The following is a 21,263-nucleotide window of genomic DNA, read 5'->3' on the forward strand; positions in this document are numbered from 1 at the left end:
CTTCAATCAAAACCCACTTTTAATCTTTCCATTTAATTGTCCTGCAAGTTATAATTAAAAGATGATCATCTGTTTACTGTGGACCTCATAAAATATATTTTGAAATCATATTTGTTTTTCAGGAAACAATAATTAAAGCAAAATATATTCAGCACTTTTAGGGAAAAAAGAAACAATGCAGCAGTAATAAGTAAGGAATAATGTAAGCATGAAAAGTAGAATTTACTTACCTAAACTAAACAGCACCAGGAATTTGAGACATACAAATTCTCGTAGATCAAACTGCAGGGAACGAAGCTTTGCTACTAGTTCTTGTGCGTGGCTCATAAGGTTGTTGAGGGTGGCTCCAGCTTGTGATGCTATTACGGAATAATCTACCTGCAAAAGAGAAGTACGTATTTCTGTGAAATATATCTGTCTGTGCCCACAGAACCACTTTAGAATATTTCAAGTAGTCACATAGTCACAAGTAGCTAGGATACTCCTGGATGAATGAATCACTCTCAATTTAATGATGTTATCAAGTCAGGATGATTTCATATACAAACCCATTTTAGCACAACAGTATATATTGGAATTATTATTAAACCATACATCTTAATGGTATGTCACATCTCTGTGAATGCTGGTTTGTCTGTATTAGCTTGTGTTCGAGGCTTTATATATGACTATTGCTTATGACACTGGGAGCTATGTCCCTTATTAGTTTGTCTTATACACTTGGTGTCTCTTGTTCTCATTGTAACTGTATGATCTTGCAGAGAGAGACTGATGAAGTTGGGCTTTGCCGCCACACGAGGCATATTAGTTCTGAGGGATATAAAGTTATTCGTGGGAAATAATCTGGTGCCCGTAACTTGGCCAGAAACCTCTATTCAAGCCCTGAAATGTTGGTGTATTCCCACAGGAAGTGGAGGTATTGTGAGGGTAGTTTCTGTTCTCTTTAGCTACACAAAATCCTGGCACTTTCTGGAGGTGGCTCCAAGGGACTTTTTCTAGCAGTTCCTTCTCTGCTATGAGAGGAGGAGTGGGCAGGTGTGTGGCACAGGCCAGCTGCACAGACACAGTCCCAGGCAGTCACCGTGGTGCATGAAGCCCCTTCATCTGCAGCACAGTAAGGAGTGTGACTGCAGGGGAGGTCTGCTGTCCTTGTCATGCTGCCCTTTCCTTCTCAGAGAGACTGGCCTCTCCACAAGCTGTTCTAAACGTCTCTTGTATGTAGAGGACCAACAGAAAGCTTCAATGAATGCACTCTATTTTAAAATGGCAGTGTTTATTAGCCAAGGGTGCTTAAAACCCTTCCTAGCTGATATACTCAACTGCAATTCTTGAAATCAGTTAACCTCACCACTGTGTATACTAAAACATTCTTATGGAAATGCTAGTGTCATTAAGGGGATGCATCCATTCAAATGGCTGCACCAGCCACTGCCACTCTGAGAATGGTCACTGCTAACTTCTGTGGAATTTGTTATGGGATGATGAAAGCTGAGACATACTTAGGCTCTGTGGCCTCAGGGAATGCCATGATCTAGAGACAAAGCGCAGCAGCTATGATGTGCTAGGTGTTTTCAAAATGCCTTTCTTGCCTGGCTATTCTAATATTTGCAGAGCTTTAGTCTCTTAGGGGCCTGCACAGCAACAGGGGAATTGACAACCATACTTCATATAACCACATGTTGGAGAAGCCCGGCTTTAAACTAAGGCAAAGTCTAATGGTAAGTGCACACTGTAGGTTAACAGTGTGTTTAAAGATGTCAGTGCACTAATCCAGTCTTTAAGGTCTCTCAAAATAAAGTACTTAATGAAGAAGGAACAGATACCACCAAAAGAAATAGAACAGTACTGAAAATTTTGTTTTTCCAGGCACTGATCCCTTAGAATTTATACTTTCTAAGTAAGTGCTATGGATACTGTCTTTTGAAACATATTCTTTCTTTATTTTAAAAGTATTAAATTATTTCGCTCAATCATAAACAGCTATAAAGCAAGAAGAAAACTCTAGGACTTAAACCTGTCAAAATTTCAGCCAGGAAAGATAAGATGAATGATTGAAAAGGTCTAAAACTAACCTCTCCTAGAGATGACCTTTATGTAATCAATAGGTTACAGACTTTAATAAGACATTTTATTTATATATACTTAATGCTCCCAAGACATTGATTGGAAGCAACTGTACAAGAAAAATGAAGTTACTCTTTTGGCATGGATGTTAAAAATAGCACTGCAGAGCATTTAGTGTTGTGCTTATGTCTCAGTGAAGCCAATGGATAATGCTTAAATATCCTATGAGATAGTTTTTATTGCTGTCTTTTATACTTGGGAACACTGAAGTGGTGACATTAAATTGTTTATTCTTGTCCAAAGAAATCTGTGACAAAACTAGGATCCAGTCTTTGTGACTCCTAGACAAACTGTCTTTCAAAAACTGCTTTCTACTTTGTCTGTTCTCTCTCTCTCTCTCTCTCTTTCTCTCCCCCTCTCCACATACATAAATTTATTTACATATTTCTTTATAGATAAGGATATATGTTTACTTAAATAGTAACAAATAAGTAGTAAAGTGCCCAAATGCTTTTTATTCATAGAGCAGTTTAATATGGTGATATGATTCAACTACTTCCTATTGAGAAACTGGTCACATACAAATATCAACTCATTCTCAACTTAATTTCCCTTTTGCAATGTTAATTCTTTGTTATGTGGAGGAAGAAAGCTCGAAATCCCTCACTGAGGTTCCAGTTTGAGGGGGAAATATACCTTTCAATTCATAATAAGATGTTAAGATGTCTGGATGTCAAGAATATCAGTGGCTTTAGTGCAGCAATTATGCCGTAATGGAAAAGCCCAGTAGATGTCTGGATCTCCCACCATCCCTCTACTGGAGAGCTCTCACACAACCTGCTACTCTTTCAGGTGCATTTAATATTTGCAACACCAGCAAATTTGTCTGGGAGGCAAGTCCTCATCTGCCACTCACCATGAGCAGGCTGTATTAAATTTTTATATTTATTGACATTTCATTACCATAATTGACTGCAGTTGGTTCTCTAGTAGAAGGCACAGGGCTGCCTCCTAAGCAGGAGAATTGGTCCCTTGTGTAGGATTTGCAATTAAAAACAATGCAGAATGGATTTTTTTTTATTGTGTAAATATGATGAGTTGAATTTTCGGCTTTAACTAGAGAATACTGGGTGTGCAGGAGGCTTTTTTCAAGAGTGAGCAAAATTATAAGTCAGTGGAAAGACGACCCCCAAAGGTGTCAATCAGTTTATAGAAAATCAACTGTGCATGAAAAAGCCTCAGTTAATGTCTTTTTGGAAAAAAATTGGTCACATTAAAGAGTATACTATCTTGCTTGTTTGGCTCTGTATGCAGAAAGCAATATTAAAAGGTGTATTAAATCTTTCACCTTTCAGTTCATGATTAAACATGCTTTTAAAAGACAAAAAGAGCCTAGTTCTTGAGCAGAATGCTTACTTGCATACTGACATCTTAATATTTACTTAACACTGTATGACAAATTCCACTTGGTAAATCAAATCAACAAATGGCTTCCCAATTACTATTACTGCACAGTTTAGTTGATATTGATGGTGACAAGTTAGCTGGTATTTTTGAAAACAGAAGCTTCAGTGATGCTTTCATATCACCTAGTTTAGAAATAAAGCAAATGGCATAAAGTTATGGCTGCACAGATGACTGGAGGTGTAAATTCCTCATGTACCAGTACTCTGTGCTATCTTGCATGGTGAATATAGTAATGATAAAGAAGTAATGATCGAGATTTAACTGGGTTAGCTCAGTACCAAAGCAGTGCCAACAGAACAGCACTGTATAATTTATGCTGCCACTTGTTCTTGCCATTCTGGTACTTACACTTAGTTGTTTAGGGTTAGTGTGGATATCACTGTATGTGCTATACTGCAGGTGTGCTGTAGTACCGTTTGCTAACTGATGTGCTTAAATCTAAAATTAGGTACTAGAAACCTCCACTCTGCTGCTATCTAACTTTGCTTAAAGTCCTTGCTGGTCTGTCTTCCACTTAGAGAGTCAAACTGGCTCTAGGCATGGCCAGGACTACTCCAGTCATGGCAGTGGAAAGTATCTGTGTGTCCAGCTCATGCAACAGCTCTTTTAATATCTGTGGACTGGATTATCTAAGGCATCAAAAGTGCCAGACTGGGAATTTTTCAGCAGTCAACTGAGATGTGAGAAGTCCAGGGTCAAATCTCTAGTCCAAAGAGTGCATGGAATATATTAGTGTATCCTGGCAGTTGGGGCATCTGTTGAAAGTCAGAAAGATCAAGTAGCCTCAGGTAAGCCTCATACATCTTGTAGACATGTTCTGATCAAGAATATTGGGCAGAAAGAGAGATCTGGGGGAGAACTTCCAGTTTTATATTCCAAATAGAAAATTGTGCTCAATTCATTTCAACAGGCATGTAATACCCTTCTTTTCACCATTTCTGATAGCTACTTCTCACAGCTACCTCTGAGTTTGCTGGCCTTCCCGGCTTGCAGAGGTAACGGCTGGGTGGATGAGGCAGCAGGCTTTGCAAGAGAGAATACAGAAATACTAACAGCTCTGAAAAAAAAAAAAAAAAGCTGATAGTAAAGAGGATCATATAGCTAAATGGGACTGCAGAGAGATATGGCCATGCTAAGTATTTTTTCTAAGTCCCTTTTTTTGATCCAGTTCAAAGTGACTTAAAAGTCCAAATGCCTTAAATGACAGTGGAAGCAAGTTAGGCCAGTGCTGAGCGTTCATGACAATTCTTCTTAAAAGTAATATATCTTGGTAAAGTACCTACAGTTCAGGAACTTTTAGAAAGTCAGGTGTCACACAAATTTCTCAACTGATAATCAGAGCAGTTAAGAGATGGAAATGACTGATACAGCAGATTGTTTTTCTCACAAGTAAGTTAGCTCACTGTGGTTTTGGCAGCAAGCACCTGGGTGCAGCAAAATGACCATCCTCTTCCTCACTGCTCTGCTCTGTGCTACTCTGGTAGCAGAGCCTGCTGCTGGCTGTGTGGACTGTGACACTGCTCCCATCCATGGGTAGCAACCTGCTCTGAAAGCCCTGAAGCCTTTGAGTTGGCTCTAGTGTCTGGCTATGTGGGTGGGTGAGCATTTCTCCCAGAAAAAGGCATTAGGCATAGTATGTACCAAGCAAGCTAATTTACTATCACAATCTTAATTACTTTCCCTATTTCCTGAGGTAGGAGAGAATATATATTTTGCTGGCAATTGTGGTGATTATTAAATTCATTAAATATTTTCATATTATTAATACTTTCATTAATTATATTTTAAAAATGTTCATGTTACGTTTTAAAGCAAATGTATGTAGAAAAACACACAGGAGAGGTGCCTACAGAAAAATCAAGGAGGATTCAGCACAGACAAAATCAGCAAATGCTCATATTAGTTTTGGATATATTAATTAAAATTGTGATGACTTACACAGTGTAAGATGCTTGTCATTTTAACATGATATACAATAATAGAAGATAATGAATTAAGTTGCCAGTGGGCCTTTCCCCTAGGATGATGTTATTGTGCTTGCTAATTAGTTATAATATGCAAATGGTAACACTCTAAAGTATTGCCAAGTATGTCTAACTTAGTTTCAAAGAAGACTAGTACATCAAGATTGGAAAAACTCTGTGCCCAGTTGTTGATCATAAATAAATTCATTTATAGTAGAAATATTTATGTCATAAAAGGCATGATGATAAAAATATTTTAAAGTTTCATTTAGAGAGCTATTTTAGCCAGTTACATTACATTTTCCTACTTTAGTAATTGTGGTAGTCCATTCTTCAAACTGTTATTAATATGAAGATGTTAAAATATAACTGAACTAGAGTACAGTAGAATCCATTTCTTTGCTTCAGTGTTGCAATGGTCTTTGTGTTTCTTATGTATAGAAGAGGTGATATGCAACCACTGCTGAATGTACAATATTGGAAGACAGTCCATCAATGGAAATTTTTTGTAAATGTTTGGGCAGCATCACTAGGACTGTGCTAGTTCAGTCTATTTCTTCAGGGACTTTTAACTCTTTTGATTTCATTTTTCTGTCTTACACATTTATATGAACCTCTTCTCTACTAAGTTGAACACTTTCCCATTGGTCCAGAAGACTGGTTGCATTTACATTGGATCCCAAAAGTATCGCTGCTTCGGTAGGCTATGGATAGTTGAGACAGATAGATGTATTGCTTCTGTCTTTGAACTGGATTTAGAATTCTATCCTTAATACCTCAGTGCTACAACAGGTTCAATAGCAAAGCAAATGTGAATAGAGACCAGATTTTTCACAGGCATGTTCTTTCTCAAACCTGTACAATAGCTTCTGCAAGGGTCATCCTTATTTGTGAAACAATCATCTGCAGCCTACAATCTGAAAATGAAGCTATTTCCTGAGAACCTTTTCAGCAGTAAGGCAAGTTGGTCACCTAGACAAGCAGATGAAGCCAATGAATTCATGTACATCAGGGGAGTTAGAAGCCTTCTCTGCAAGTGGTAAGTCTAACAAAAATGGCATTGCCACAGAAAATTCCCCAGGCAAAGCCCCTTTGTGATACCTCAAGACCTTTCAGTAAGGTACAGCTGAAAGAGCTACAGAGCACCCCTTTTCAGTGGAAGTTCAAGCCACAAAATTCTGATCTAACTTGAATTTAGATTATGATTTGCTTCAAAACAAAATGCTGTTGAGATCTTGGTTATTCCTCATGCTCTCCTCAGGTGTTGTCTTAGAATATAAGTCCGGGTGAGAGGATATATATGTTTGATGTACGTAAATTAATCAGTAGTTTGAACAGTCTCAAAAAGTATCAGATTTAGGCATATTCTTAGACACACTTTTGAATCTGAAACACTTTGACCAAACTCAGCAAACAGAAGGTTTGGCAACACTGAGGAGTGGAGGTATGAACAAAATGAGCTGATCCTACAATTGATGTGTTGTGTGTTGAATGCTGCCTGAAAACGCAAGAGCAGTGACATTCTGTACAGAACTTCAGTGTCTATCCTGTGTGTGCTGGATCTTGGAAATTGACTATGTATTGTTGGAGCAGAAGATGCAAAAATAAAGTGCTCAAGTTGGGTGCATTAAATTTCTATAATTACAAATTGTCTGTTAAAATTACAAGGCACATGGCAAGCCAACTAAACTTTACGGATGGAGAGCATATTGGCAATGATTTACAATTAACTACCACATTGCAAATCACTCCTTGGCTGTTTTCTATTATGAAATGCATTTGTGCTACTTTATTTCCTTTTGAAATGGTAATTACTGCTGCTAAGGGGCAGTAGTTAGTGCAGAAAATGAAGTGTGCAGCACAGGGAGGAACTTGTTTCTGAGGAACTGCTGAGGAATTGTAATGATATGAAAAAAGTGCTTTCGTGACACACATGCACACAAAAGAGGTTCATTTATGAAACTCGAACCAAATAAATAACAAAATAAAGTAAACCACAGCCTTTTTGTGCAAGGGACATTGTTCACTTCTTTGTTGCTGACTGTGCTTTTTTTTTTGCAATCAAAGTAGGACTAGTGGATTGACACTGGGAAAAACTCATAAGCCAGTGGCTTGAGGGAAACGCACGTGTATGGTAATGTGATAAGAATGCCCTAGGGTAACAGGTGTGAGCTGATGTGTTTGAAAATTATCGAGTGTGCTTCTAACTACTAGCCCATTTTAGATACCTAGGATTGAACAAAAAATGGTACGGCCCTGGAGAGCTAGATTAAGTTTGACTTTTATATCTGAGGAGCAGAGGCTGTGCACTCTGAGTGGAGAGAGCAGGTATGCTCTAATTAAGTGGTGGTAAGCTCCCCCCTGACAGCTTCTCTCTTGACTGTGACTGTAAAAAGGACTGTGTTTATGAGTAACTTTTATGGAGGAATATATTAAGGTAAGCAAGGAATGAGGCTTCTAGGGTCTCCAATTTGGTAACTTGTGGTGATAATTATGATCTCTCAGGTAATAAAATAGGCTATCTAGCTCCGGACCTCAGTTTAAAGTTAATATATTTGAAAACAAGGTGATTGACTGTAATTTTGCTCATAGTGCTCTGCTGGTAGCTGTAAGTAAAAACATATACAGCACTTTTCATCAGAGGTGTCAGAGTGCTTTCCACACTTGAATCAATTAATTTCTGTAATGTTTATTTCCTTCCTCCTACTGGAGGAACTGAAAGTATTGGGGCAGCAGCCAGCAAGTATGTAGCATTTAGTGAAGCAGCAAATACTGGTAATGCCATGGTCTAGAACTGTGGTTTTCCAGAATTATTTTACAGTTAAGTAGTGGAGAGCATTGGTCATAATTCCCCGGTCATAAGCACATTTGAACTAGACTTGTGCCTCAGAATGACAACAGACCAACTTGATGCTGCCAGGATGGTCCATTCTGATGTTCAGAAGTAGTCGTAGTGAATCAGATTGGCTTAACAGGAAATTCAGTACTGAGCTACACTGCCAAAAGGCAGTAGTACGCAGCAGGTGAAAGCTGGAAATGGCTCAGAACAAAAAATATGGAAGCACTGTCTGAGTATGTAAGGAAGATTTTAAACTAGTCTGTTTAAATCAGCTAAAGCCGAGACTTGTGCAGGATGTCAAATCACTAGTAGAAGAAGAACAAGGAAAATGTAGAACTGTTGCTGGAGTTGGCTGGTGATTTAGTATTAGTGAACACAGACTGGACTGAGGTACTCGGTGCCACCTTTGCATCAGTCTTTGCTAACTGGGTCTCCTAAAACTCTCTGCTTCGCAGCAGAGCTTAGGGAGGAAGAGAGTCATATGCTGAAAAAACTTGCTGGAAGGAAAGGGTCTGGTTTAGTATTCTGATAATATGGCTCCCTGCTCCCCAACAGCCTAATTGAGAAGAGGAATGCACAGAGGATGGAAAACTCAGGGGTGCTTGCATCAGTTTCAAGTGACAAATGTTGGCATAGAAAAGCCAAACTATGTTAAAAGGAGGATGCATTAAACTTACTTGACAAACTTGGGGCAAAAATCGATGTAATCTGTTCAATTTACCCAGGTTTAATTTAGTTGGAAATATACAGCTTCCAAAACCAGGTGATGATTTCTAAGCAGTGCATTTAATTAGCATGCTGCTGTCCAACAGCAGTAAAATGCTATGCTTTGCTATGAGAACATGTACAGCTGCTTTTTTTCTGCAAATAAAGATAAAAGTGGCTAATCCAGATAAGAACTGTTACTGTGGAAAAATGGTGGCAGTGGCAAGAACGTAAAGGAATGTAAATGTTTTCAACAGTTTCTGTGGAATTTATGCACTCGGCACCTTTAAAAGCTAGCTCATCACATAACAAAGGAGGCATTAATTTAGCAGTTTATTCAGTAACAGAAATTAGTCTATGTGCTTATGGATTAACAACAGAGGAATCACACAAGAACCCTGTGTTGTAAATGAAATAGTTGCCAGCGTAATTCTTTCTGCTTTGCAGATTGTGAAATGCAAATAAATAGAATCAGTGATTTTATTCAGTAGCATTGATATGTATCAGGAATGATGCAACTAATTTCTTCTCATATAAATAAAGACTACCACTTTATTTCATCGAGGTTTTAGGGACTTTCCACAAAGGTGCAGGAGCCAATTCTATAGAATTTTCCCACTACTTTTCCTGTACAAGTGGATCATTTTCCCCTTCTACTGTACATCTTTTAGTCATGAATGCAGTCATTTCCTTAGCCATTTCTTAATGCTAAGAAGTGTTTATAATGATTTTTATAAACACTTCTTAGCATTAAGAAATGGCTACAGTGTTAGAATTGTCACTAAAGCTATAAGCAGATTCCTGAGCACACAGGCACAAATGGAGAATCTGTATAGTTAGAAAAGGGAACTCTTTCCCATGTGTGTATGCATCTAGGCAGTTCATTTTGCAGTTCCTTAAATAGCAGTGGACTATCATTGGTTTTCACTTTGAATCAGGAATATCACACACACATGCATTTCTCTTTGATACTGAGATTTTTTTTTCAGAAAGAAGAATCTTAGGAATAAGGTTCTTTATTGTCTTCTTTGTGCTTTGGAGAGTATGGATGAATAAAAACTTCCTATTTCATTCAATTTTTCTCACAGTTTTCCTGGTATTTGCCCACATTATGGCTCTTGCGTTTTGGGTAACCCAAGCATTTGACATCTAAACAAAATTAGCTGTTGGAAAGCTGTGCAGAAACTGGAGTGCATGTTCCCCAAGACAGCTCCTGAGACAATATCTGTGTGCATATCCTATGGTCTGAATTATTTTCCTGGTTTTAGGTGTCTCAGCTCCCCAGTCTCTCACACAAGCGCATACTTCTCTAAAAGCAAGGCATTTTTGAGGCAGTAGCTGCAAGTTATCTAGGTTTCTGATCCAGTTAGTGATTCTTTTGAGTAAACCATTATTCTGAAGGGAAAATAAATTGCTTAGACCTGAAGCACAGAGTTTGGGATGTCTTGTTGTTGCTGTCAGAAACAAACCATTTTAGCTCCAAGAATATAAATCCTTGAGAAACACTTCTCATCTGCTGTTTTTCAATCATTGAGGTATACAAGTATATTTGAAAAGCAAAGTGCTTATGATTATATCTGCTTTTATAAGTTTAACTATAATCAACAGACCAAGAACTGAGTGCACAAGTCATTTTAGCTACATTATTTGTGGAGAATGTCTGAGAATACAGAAGTGCTTCTGACCTAGTTAAACTCCTGCTATTTTGAAAATGATTATTAAAAAGCCATCAATACTTCTCTGAGCCCACATACTCACTTGTTGCCCGGTAACCAGAAGGATGGAGCCTTCTTTCCCGTGTACCACTTGCCGGTAAATGTGATCTAGAATTAAGAGTTCACTCCAGCAGTTCTGAAGCAACTTCATTTGGTCATCAACCTGTAAAGCAGACATTGGTGGCGTTACACTGGAAATGAGTCCTGCATCACACTACAGAGTCTGAAAGCTGGCTACCATGCCTCCTCCTTCAAATATCAGGATAGTCACGAGAACAGAAATGCTATCAAAAATTATTTGTTCACAAAGCTGCTATTCTCAGCTGAATAAACACAACACTGCTGAAATCATTATCTGTAAAAGGCATAGAATATTTAAGTTGATTATGTTATGCAAAGTAATAATAGTAGAATAAGATAGTTCTGAAATGCTTGTAGCAGCATTACATTGTTTTTGGTAAAACAGAAAAATAGCATATCCAATGCTAATGTGAACCTTCCCATCATTGGGTTCATCATTGAATCTCAGCTTTTGTAAACAGAGAAACTCTGCTGGTTCAAGACCACTAATGCTGCAACAAGCCTGAGTCAGAGCCAAGTCCCTTTCAAATGGAAAAAGTGAAAAAAAAAAAAAAAAAACAAGTAAACATTCTTGGTAAGAATGGCTGCGTAAGTATGAAAAAATAAAACATAAACATGAGCTGGGTGTCTTCAGCAGGGCACAAAAGAGATGTACACAAGGCAGTGACAGACATACCACTGCCTGCACTTGCGGACAGCAGGAGCATTCTGGGCATTCTGTACAAGCAGCCTGTATGAAGTTTTTGGTATAATGCTATTTAGGATGCGCAGGATATTGGACAATAAAGGCTCTCACTAAACTGACTGTAATTGCAACTAGATAACTAGATCCAGTTTCATTCACCTAAAAAACTGAAAATTGATTAAAATTTGCAGGAACATGGGGAAAAACTGTAAGTCAGAGTAAACAACAGTATTGTCTGGATTTGTTCTTGCAGTGCTTACTGACTTCCTCCCTAAGAAAAAAATAAAGCCTTTGACTTCAGACAGTTTTAGAAGGGTTAAAGGATGCATACGTTAATTTTGATACAATTGAGTGGCTAGGGTGGATGTGGCAATAGCATCTATGTTGTTCAAAGGACTTTAAGAGCCTGCATTGGTAGTAACTGCTGAACAGATTTAAAATGATATAAAATAGGAGAAATAAAAAAGAAATTAGCAGAGAGTATTTGCAGTGGACACTTGCATTAAGTTTCTCGGAGACAGTTCTATTAACATAGTCTTCCAGGGGTTCTTATTTTGATTGATTTGGAGCTATGATAATGCCCAGGAAATTGTGTATGAAGAGCAGACTTGCACAAGCTGAATTAAATACTGCAATAGGCATTTTCAAATTTGGTAATCATTTGTACAATGAATTTTTGCGTTTTATCATTTAATACTTGTTTTCTAGTTATGTGGTAGAGAAAGGGGTAATGTTTATAACTAATGGATTTTCCAAGTGTCACCTATGAAAGTTAACTAGTATTTTGTCCTCATTTCCAATCACTTGCCATATGGCTCAAACTTCAGTATCTTAGACGTTCCCTTCTCTCTTTGCCTCCCACATTTTTCAACTAACCTTCTCCCCTGTCACAATTGTCTCCCAACTGTTCTGGTCCCGTTTTTTCTCCCTTAGATTTCTGTATCAAATTATTCCCCCTCGTTGGACTGTGCAAAGAAATGAAATCAGGAGAGAAAGGGAACAGATCAGCATGAAGCCAATGTAGAAGCACCTGTGTGCAACACAGCCTTTTCTCCCCCACAGCCTTCGCTAGGACCTTCTCCACGACTGCAGCAGGTATCCCTGCTGGGAAATGCTTCATTCTCTCCACTGTGTTTTCTATGTTGATAGCATTTTCTGTTTATTTTTCTCTTTTTGTTTTGTTTTGTTTTTCTTTTGGTATTCCAAAAAGGAAAGAGAACAAAGGAAATTATTTTTAAATGTTGCCAAAATAACATATAAGGTTGCAAAAATTAATCACTACAGAATTATTTAATGCTTGTGTTAAGATTGTCTGTCCTATTCCTGTTTTTTTCAATCAGCATTTTTGTTGTAGTAGAGATAGTAGTGCATAGGTACAAGAAAGGCTGAATTAGTATGGGATAAAACACTCTCAATTTTGGTATTTCAAAAGTTTTACTTTGAGGTTTTGAGCATAATCTTTGAACATAATTGCTGTTCTGCCTACAGTCACAGTTAATACATGTAATCCCAGATAACACCTATAAGCCACATAGGCATGGGCAGCAGAGACGGAGGACAGAAGGTGTGGACTCTGTAGATGGATATATTACTAAGTCAGAGTAAAGCTTGTGCTATCACAAACTCAGCCTTGCTCTATCTGTATGCTGTCTGTGCCTGTGATAATTCATTTCTGTTCAGACTGCAGAGCAAGGCTGATTCTGTATTAAAAGGTATCTATTCCCCTGCCTGCAACATGTCTTTGACTAGAAAGCCATTACAACCAAGTGACTTTTTAGCTCAGGTGTGGTCTTCTGAATTCTCCCAGTGAAACACTCACCACCAGAATGTGTGCCAGATTTGAAGTGAAGCATTTTTAGAAGGAATTGTTTAAAATTTACGGATTTTAGTACTCTTGGTTTTCTTGGTTTTTGTGTGTTCATGATCATTCTCTCCTGTGTATAACAAAGTGTTACAAAATTCAAATACATAATGCCAACATTTGATCCTAAATTAGCATTTCAGATAAAGCTACCACAGCTTACATCTGAACAAAACAAGCTGTGAGACAGTTTAAACACTGAACATCCACGTCATAACAACGAATACCTGAATAAGAGGTCAAGCATTTGATTGTATTATAAATGACATATTTCTAGCTAACCCATCTGTCTCAGCCACAGGCAGCAACTTTTGAAAACAAACTGCACTTTACAGGTCTGGCTTTCTGAAGGCCCCAACAGCAGCTAGTCTGCAATCAAAGCCTACCTCCCAAGCTTTATCATGTCATTACTGAGCCAGTGCTGTGAGAACAGTGTGAGATGGCAAAATCACAAAAAAATGTTTTGCACATAGCCTGTTCCTGCTGTTCTACAAGACTCATAAAACTAGCAACAGCGAACATCTGCTAGTAGTTCAGAAAATCTGTCTCTCTGTATTCACTGCAATTTAACCAGTGAAAGCCTATAAAATGGATATCATAAAAAGCAAAATACACATCCAAAACACAGTGTTGGCTTCAGGAAACGATTAGATCCAGCTGCTTTTGCCATTTTAAGAAAGCTGGCAGGGCAGCAAAATGCTTCCCAGTTTGTTCTAGGAAGAAACAGAGATGGCTTTGAGGAGGGTCGCAAATTAATAAAATGGAAGAGCAATTACAGCCTACTTCTGGAAGGAGTATAGATGAGGAAAACCACATACCTCTGCTAACAGATACTGGATATAAAATAGAAAACAACACAAACCACTGAGTAAATGTGGTAACATAGCACACCTTATGCTAGGATTAGCTGGCAATCTTTAGGAAGTGTGTAACGTTATCCAGAGCGCAGATGCCTTTGTGTTTCTGTGGCACACTTGTGCATAAGCATACATTGTCTGACAAAACAAAAAATTAGCGCTTGGCCACAACAAATGCATATCTTAAAATGATCTTGAAGCCAATGAGGCTTAAGCTTTGGATAAAGTGCAGAGTGAATCCTGAAAAGGAAGTACTTTGCAGAAAAAGCACCTTGTGGACTTCAGTTTCTGTGACTCTGAAGCCGAAGCATGCTAGTCCTCCTCCATAGTGAGGAGAAGAAAGGGTAAGATTCTGTGACCACGATGTCTTAGCTCCAGTCATTAGCTTCAGTAATCAACGTTGGTTTTGTTCATAGTATGTATTCAGTTAGAAGCAAGCCCAAAAGCTTGTACTGGTGACTAAATTTCAAGCTTTTTTGGTTTGTGGAGATTTTTGAGACTGTTATCAATTAACAGCAATAACAAAGTGCCCTTTGAAACAACTACTGAGAATGCTTATAAATAAAAATTGAGCATCATATGGCCAACAACTGGCTACTACAAGAACTCTCCCCAGATCTGCAGCTGCTCCCTGCCATAACAAACTATTGACATAAGCATAATGTAACCCATGTCTCACCTAAGCAAGTTGTCAAATGATATGTCCGTTTGACAACTATGTAGCCTCAAGCAAAAACAAGAGTGAATACTGTGCTCAGATGGTTAAATTTAGGTCCTGTCTGGCCAGTGGCATTCAGATGATGACTCTCATCGTCAGGGACAGTGTAACTGGAAGTTGTTGCTGAAAAAATGGTTTTTAAGGAAAGATGTGAAGGAAGCTAAGGAGGAAGTGTGTGACTCAAAGATAGTGTGGGATGAAAGAATAATAATGTTAAGATTGTGAAAGGAGTAAGATGTCTTACTTGTAAAACAGTGACTGGATAACAGAGGAAGCAAGGAGAGTACTTAGGAGGAGGTTGTAAAGGAAAGGGTGTTGTGCAGTGAGAGGACATGAGGGAAGTTGGACGTCGGGTAAAACCATGAAGGTGAAGATGATGATGTTGGATATCATACAGAATTAAAGGGATTGTGTGAGAGTAAGTGAAACTGCTGGGGCAAAGAAGGAGCAAGTACTTTGTGTCAGACAAACAGAGGATGGCAGTTGTCACGAGCAGAGATGAAAATGGATATGTCTACTATCCACGCTCAAGAAGTAAGAATATTAAGGTGGAGCAAGGAGTAGCTTTCTAATTGCTTTAGTACATGATGGTATCCTATTTCAATCCTTTTTTCTTATAAGAAAATCCTATTCAACTATGATTACAGCAAGGAAAAAAAAACATGTCAGAATTTGGAGTTATCTTTGTGCTGTTTGGATTACTTTGAGCATTTTTCTCACATTACAATTGGAAGATAAATGGTCATTGTCACAGCCACCCACCACCACCAAAAAACACAACACACAAGCCTCCCTGCATCTACAAGGGTTGCTCCGAAAGTAATGCCTTCTATTTTATTAAGTTGGCCCGCAATGTCTGAACTGGATTTTGGTGGTATGGAAGAAGAGATTGAACCTTCCCATCGATATTCCATTATGTTTTGTTGCTGTGTGACAGATGGCAGCAGAAGAGCGATCTGACAAAACGGTGTCTAACATGGAAGTGCATATAGAGCAGAGGTGTGTCATTGAATTCCTCCATGTGAAAAATTGCACCCACTGACATCATCAACACTTGCTGAACATTGATTGAGACTAAACAGCAAATGTAGCAAAGTGAGGCAGTGGGTGGTGCATTTGTTTCAGCAGTGGTTATGGTGATGTTAAGGACAAGCCACATTCTGGATGGCCATGCACAGCTATCACACCACAAAGTGAAGAGTATTTCCTCAGCTCATCCACATTGGTGGCTTACAAGCAGAGAAATGCACATGGAGCTGAATATTGGAAATTGGTGGTGGTGTTGGAATCTTGCAACATTTGCTCAAGGTGAGTATCAAGAATGTTCACACATGAACAGAAAGAATACTGCGTGCAAGTTTGTCAGGGCCTGTTAAACCAATATGAGGCTGAAGGTGATGGTCCCAGGATCACATCATTACTGGTGATGAGACGTAGTGTTACCTCTACAAACTGGAGTCAAAACAGTGGTCAAAACAGCAACACATTAATTCCCCTTCAAAGAAAAATTTCAGGATGCAGCCCTCAGCAACTAGATTGATGTGCTGGATTTTTGGGATTCCCCCAGATGAGGGAATTACTGCTTGCACAGCCTCTTTGTCACAGCACTTGAAAAGACTGCAGGCTGTGCTCTCCCCTGGTTGCCTTCAGCCATTGTGCATCCCAGCTCTTCTCAGTAAAGCCCCAGTGCAGAACTGCTGTATGGTTTGGTGGGGGGAGAGCATGTCTCAGGACCGGACCAGGTAAAGGTGGATCTATTTCCCAAGCACAAGATATTGCCTGCATTATCTTCCTTCATAATTTCACTATGCAATAGTATTTCTCTTGCAGAACATGAAAAAAAAAAATCAACTTTGTGTAAAAAGTGAGACAAAGAGATGTAATTCTCTGTTCTTTCCATGTCCTCTGAACTTTTCCCTGGGATTTAGTAGGACCATGTGGCCTAGTGGCACTGTGACACTCCTTTGTGTCCACTATGGAAGATTCACATGCTTTGCTCATCTGTTCAGCGAGCTGTATGCTGTTAAATATCCTGATAGAGGTCTAAATGCAGATTCCCAGAGGAATCGCCAAGTTCTTTCCTGCAAACTGGAGTTATAAGGGGACTTGAAATCACTTGAGTTCTATGAGTTCTGAGTTCTCTGCTGGCACGGATTAGAAAACAAGTATGGACTAGAACATATTTAGACACCACTATTGGTTTGCATAATTCATCTTATGCTATGTAACAAGTCATGCAGGATATTTCTGGGGGTGGAGGAAATAGATTCTCAGATTGAAGTGTGAAGGTCTAATCCTGAGTTCTGTGGTGACACATGATCTCTTGGTGGGACAGAAAGTTGGACTGAGCTGGTGATGAGGCGGTTGCAATTGTCTGCCTACTCTGGAGTCCCACTCAGCCAGGCCCTGAGCTCTTTTTTGGGGGGAGCGGGGGGTTGGGAGGGGATAACGACTGGAAGGCTGTCTGGCTTGCTGGGGCCTCTGTTGACACTGCAGTACCCAATCCCACATTATCCATTGCAGCTTAAGGAAGGACTTATCTCAGAAATGCTAGTTACTCATCTGAAAAATTATTTGTGCTGATGTTACAGATAAGGAAGGCTAGTGCAACACAAGAGTAGTATTGTTGTAGAGTGTATGCTTCCCACAGCATAGGACGTTAATCATTATAAACTTTTGTTGTCTTTGAAGAACAACATTCAAATTGTCAAATGGTAAAATGAAGAATAATGTGTATGTTTTGCTGAAATGCTCTTTAATCTTATCAAAACCACACGGTATCTTTCTTTTAGGAAAGGGTTTCACAGTATTTAGCGTACAGTAACAAATAACCCATGGACTTATTGCGATATTTCTTCTGAAAAGGTATTTTCAGCCTGGCGCTTGATGAAATACCTGTTAAAAGTTTCAGGGTCATGCACTTTTTTTGTGTGTGTTGCTTTAAACTAAATATTTTCACTATAATTACTGCTGCAGATACAGTTAAACAATATGCTCACTTTTTACCCCTCTCTGCACCCCCCTCTCTGAGAATCCTTTTTCATCTTTTCAATTGCATCAGCCGGCACTATGGCTCTATGCTTTTCTGCTACTGAAAATTTAAAAGGGTATCTAATGTTTAAAACAAAAAATATGTTTAAAATTTATGTGATAATAATGTGTTGAATTCAGCTGAATTGTTTTTACTTATGTTTCTAAAAGGGAATGCCAATGCCACTTTCAAATTCTACGGCCATTGAATAGCCATTTCCTTGTGAACATGAAGTGATTAAACATCTGTCTGAATTGTTCAGCCTGAAGCACAAAGGTTCAAGGGGTGGCTGAACTTCCTTTCAAATGTACTTTGGAGATCCCTTACAAGTCATTGCAGACATATAGCTTGAATTGTTACTTCATTTTCAGATGCTATAATGAAGCAAATTGCCCCAAATCAAAGTTTTATAAGACAAGACCATTCCAGAGGCTAATTTTTACTACTGAACACATACGTGGTTTCCAAATCATTACATAGGTAGGAAAGCATTTGAGCTCTGCACATGGGTTGCTACTAACAGTGGGAAACCTGTGCAAGGTTGCTGCCAAAAGCCTGTGCGGTTTTGAAAGAAAATGCACTAACTTACATCATCAATGAATACCTTACTAAAATGTGATTAGCATTGATAACCTCAGTAATAAAATGCTACAAAGTTCAAGAAAAAATGATTTAATATTAACTACAATTGTTCCATCTCTTTACTTTAAGCTTGTGTTATACAAAATTGCCCATTCTCCGTAAAGCCAGTGAGCATCTTTAGAGCCCCTATTAGATGACTGTCCTGTTGGTGTCTAGCTCTAGCCTGAAGGGAGCATAAGACATGTTTGGTAGCAATCTACATTTTTTCGTGATTTAGAAATGAAAGGAAATATAGAAATATTCGAGTGTGTGCCTTTTCCTGCTCCTTTATGGCATGTAAAGAGCATCTTACAAAGATGCAATTATACTCAGTATGTGCCTGTGCGTGTGTATGCTTTTGCCCTCAGTAACTTCTGAATCCATCAGCCAGTGTCAGCTGGCTTCAACAGAGAGTTCATGTATCCAGGCCATTACGTTCCTACCTGCTTTCCAGGAATTGGTATCCAGATAGAGGAAAGTAAGTGCTAAGTACCACCCTGAAGGAAAGACTGATAAGCTTACCCTATATTCAACATCAGAGAACCGAGAGAGAGAGACAGAGGGATAAAATGCTTCATTAATTCCCTGCTTGTAGAACTACTAATATTTGGAATATCAAACTGCCTTTCACTTTATTAAAAGCATAGATTTATAGCAGAAAGCATTGTTTTGTCTTAGAAAGGCCCCATGCTTTTGTATTCACAAAATTTGAAGTGAATACACAGTGTCCATACTTTGAATGGCACATAGTGTTTCCTGCTTAGCAAATGCCCATGGGTAGAGCAATGGCTTTGTAACATCTTCTCTCCCCTCATGCCCTGGGACAGCTCTCTAAGATAATCCGACGATTCCTATGGGTCCCTTACAACTCAGGATATTTTATGATTCTATGATTCTATGATTCTTCTATAACTGTGAAAGGGGGGATCACACCAGCCATGGCCAGGCATTTCCCAGTTTCAGTGTTCACCTTCTGTTTAGTCAAATACTTCCGTAAAAAAACGGCCTTCAGCATCAGTTCATGACCATCCTGTGTTCTTGCAAGAATGTAATACAATGTGTATGGTTCTAGGGGCCTCCGGTTGCTGAAGTGTATAGGGATGCAGCAAATGCTTATCCTATTAAGGAACAAGACCTCTTTTCTTTTATTAGTCTTCGGATTCTCTATTTGGAGAGCATCCCACTCTCCAAATACAACATATTTAAGTTCTTCAAACATCAAATGAAAGGTCTGTCATTATAAACTTTATGTGTATGTATAGAGTGCAGAAAATGCAACATAAAAACCTATTTTCCTCCTGTTCCTGAAAAATACATGTATCTCTTTGCAAACTGCACAAAGATTACTTAGTATTTTGCAGTCAGCAATATTTCTGATGAATTATAAATGTGTTTTTCTTAGGTTCTTTTTTTTTTAATCTGAAAATAAGGAAACAACTTCCTTGTAGCCCCAACTGAAAGTTCTGCTTACAATGCAATGTTTTTTCCCTGTCAAAGCGAATACAAAGGAAAGAGGAAAATTATTCTTCTCAGCACCAGTTTCACAGTGTGAAGAAGGAGATGTCTTCTTCAGGACTGGACCCATAGAACTGATCTTCAAAATACTTCTCTTGTGTTTATCTCTACTGATGTTGTTACAGTATACATTTATGCATGGTCGGGTCTAGAACTTAAAAAAATCAGGTAATGCTGTGTAGTTTGTGTAGCAATTTTTGTGAGTAAAACTGCTTAGTTCACTTGAATTACTCCAGAAATACTGCTGTGTTTTCTGATATCAACAAACTAAATTCCAAAATCTGCTGGGCCTGATTCTTACCTCTCACCTTGCATGAATGTAAGTCCTTAGACTTATGTCAGATCCACACAATTCATTATTATCACTGTGGGTCTGATCTGCATTTTAAGAACCATAGAGATGTCCTCTGGGGAATCAGAAGAGAAGCCCGAGTCTTGTAGATTTTAAAGTACTGGTAGTGAATTTATTCTCAATATATTGAATCAGCAGTTTCACTCCATTATACAGCAACTTTCGATTAAAGTCTCCAAGGGCTTCTCCAAGTCACAAGTGTTTCAGCATTATCTGAAAGGGGTTTTAATATGTAATGTTCCTTTCCTGTTCGATGATTTGTTGGATAAATTATCACAACATTTTTCCTAGAATAATAACACCAAATCTCAACAGAGATCAATACAACACACAGGTATACTGTTAATAGTGTAAAATATTCAACTCATGGTAATAACTGTTTTCTACAAAATAAATATTCTATTAAAACTCAAGTATGGATAATATGGAAAAATGCTTTTAGCTTGTGACGCAAGAGACGCGCTAATTTCGAAAGAGCCCTTTAATATGGGAATGGGCTGGCAGAGCAATCTCCCAGCTCACTGCATCCTATTCCTTCAAGTGCTGTATGCCCCCTAACACCGGTTTTTGCATTTATACAAGAGTTGCTTAAATTGGCTCTAAATTAAATTACATTATATGGATACCTCCCATTTTGCATTTCTTTACATCCAGGACATCTATTCAAGGGGTGTGGAGTATGGGAAGAACGTCAGCCAAGAGAAGTAGTCTTATTCTTTTAACAGCTGACACCTACAAATGCTGGTTTGTGTGCACAGCACCAGACTATTTTCCCCATATGGGAAGTA

General features: G+C 38.5%; 1 protein-coding gene across 2 annotated transcripts in view; it reads right to left on the reverse strand.

Moving 5' to 3' along the window:
* NR5A2 (nuclear receptor subfamily 5 group A member 2) overlaps nt 1-21,263 on the reverse strand; it is a gene marked incomplete at both ends in the record, with an annotated part of 84,057 nt that overhangs the window by 23,138 nt on the left and 39,656 nt on the right. For both annotated transcript variants that reach the window (XM_079536466.1, XM_079536465.1), the window contains 2 exons: nt 231-378; nt 10,798-10,917. In XM_079536466.1, coding sequence (XP_079392592.1) covers nt 231-378; nt 10,798-10,917 — 268 coding nt within the window. The remainder of the gene's footprint in view (nt 1-230; nt 379-10,797; nt 10,918-21,263) is intronic.

The sequence above is a fragment of the Tetrao urogallus genome, assembly GCF_951394365.1.
Source record: "Tetrao urogallus genome assembly, chromosome: 5".
Taxonomy (NCBI): Eukaryota; Metazoa; Chordata; class Aves; order Galliformes; family Phasianidae; genus Tetrao; species Tetrao urogallus.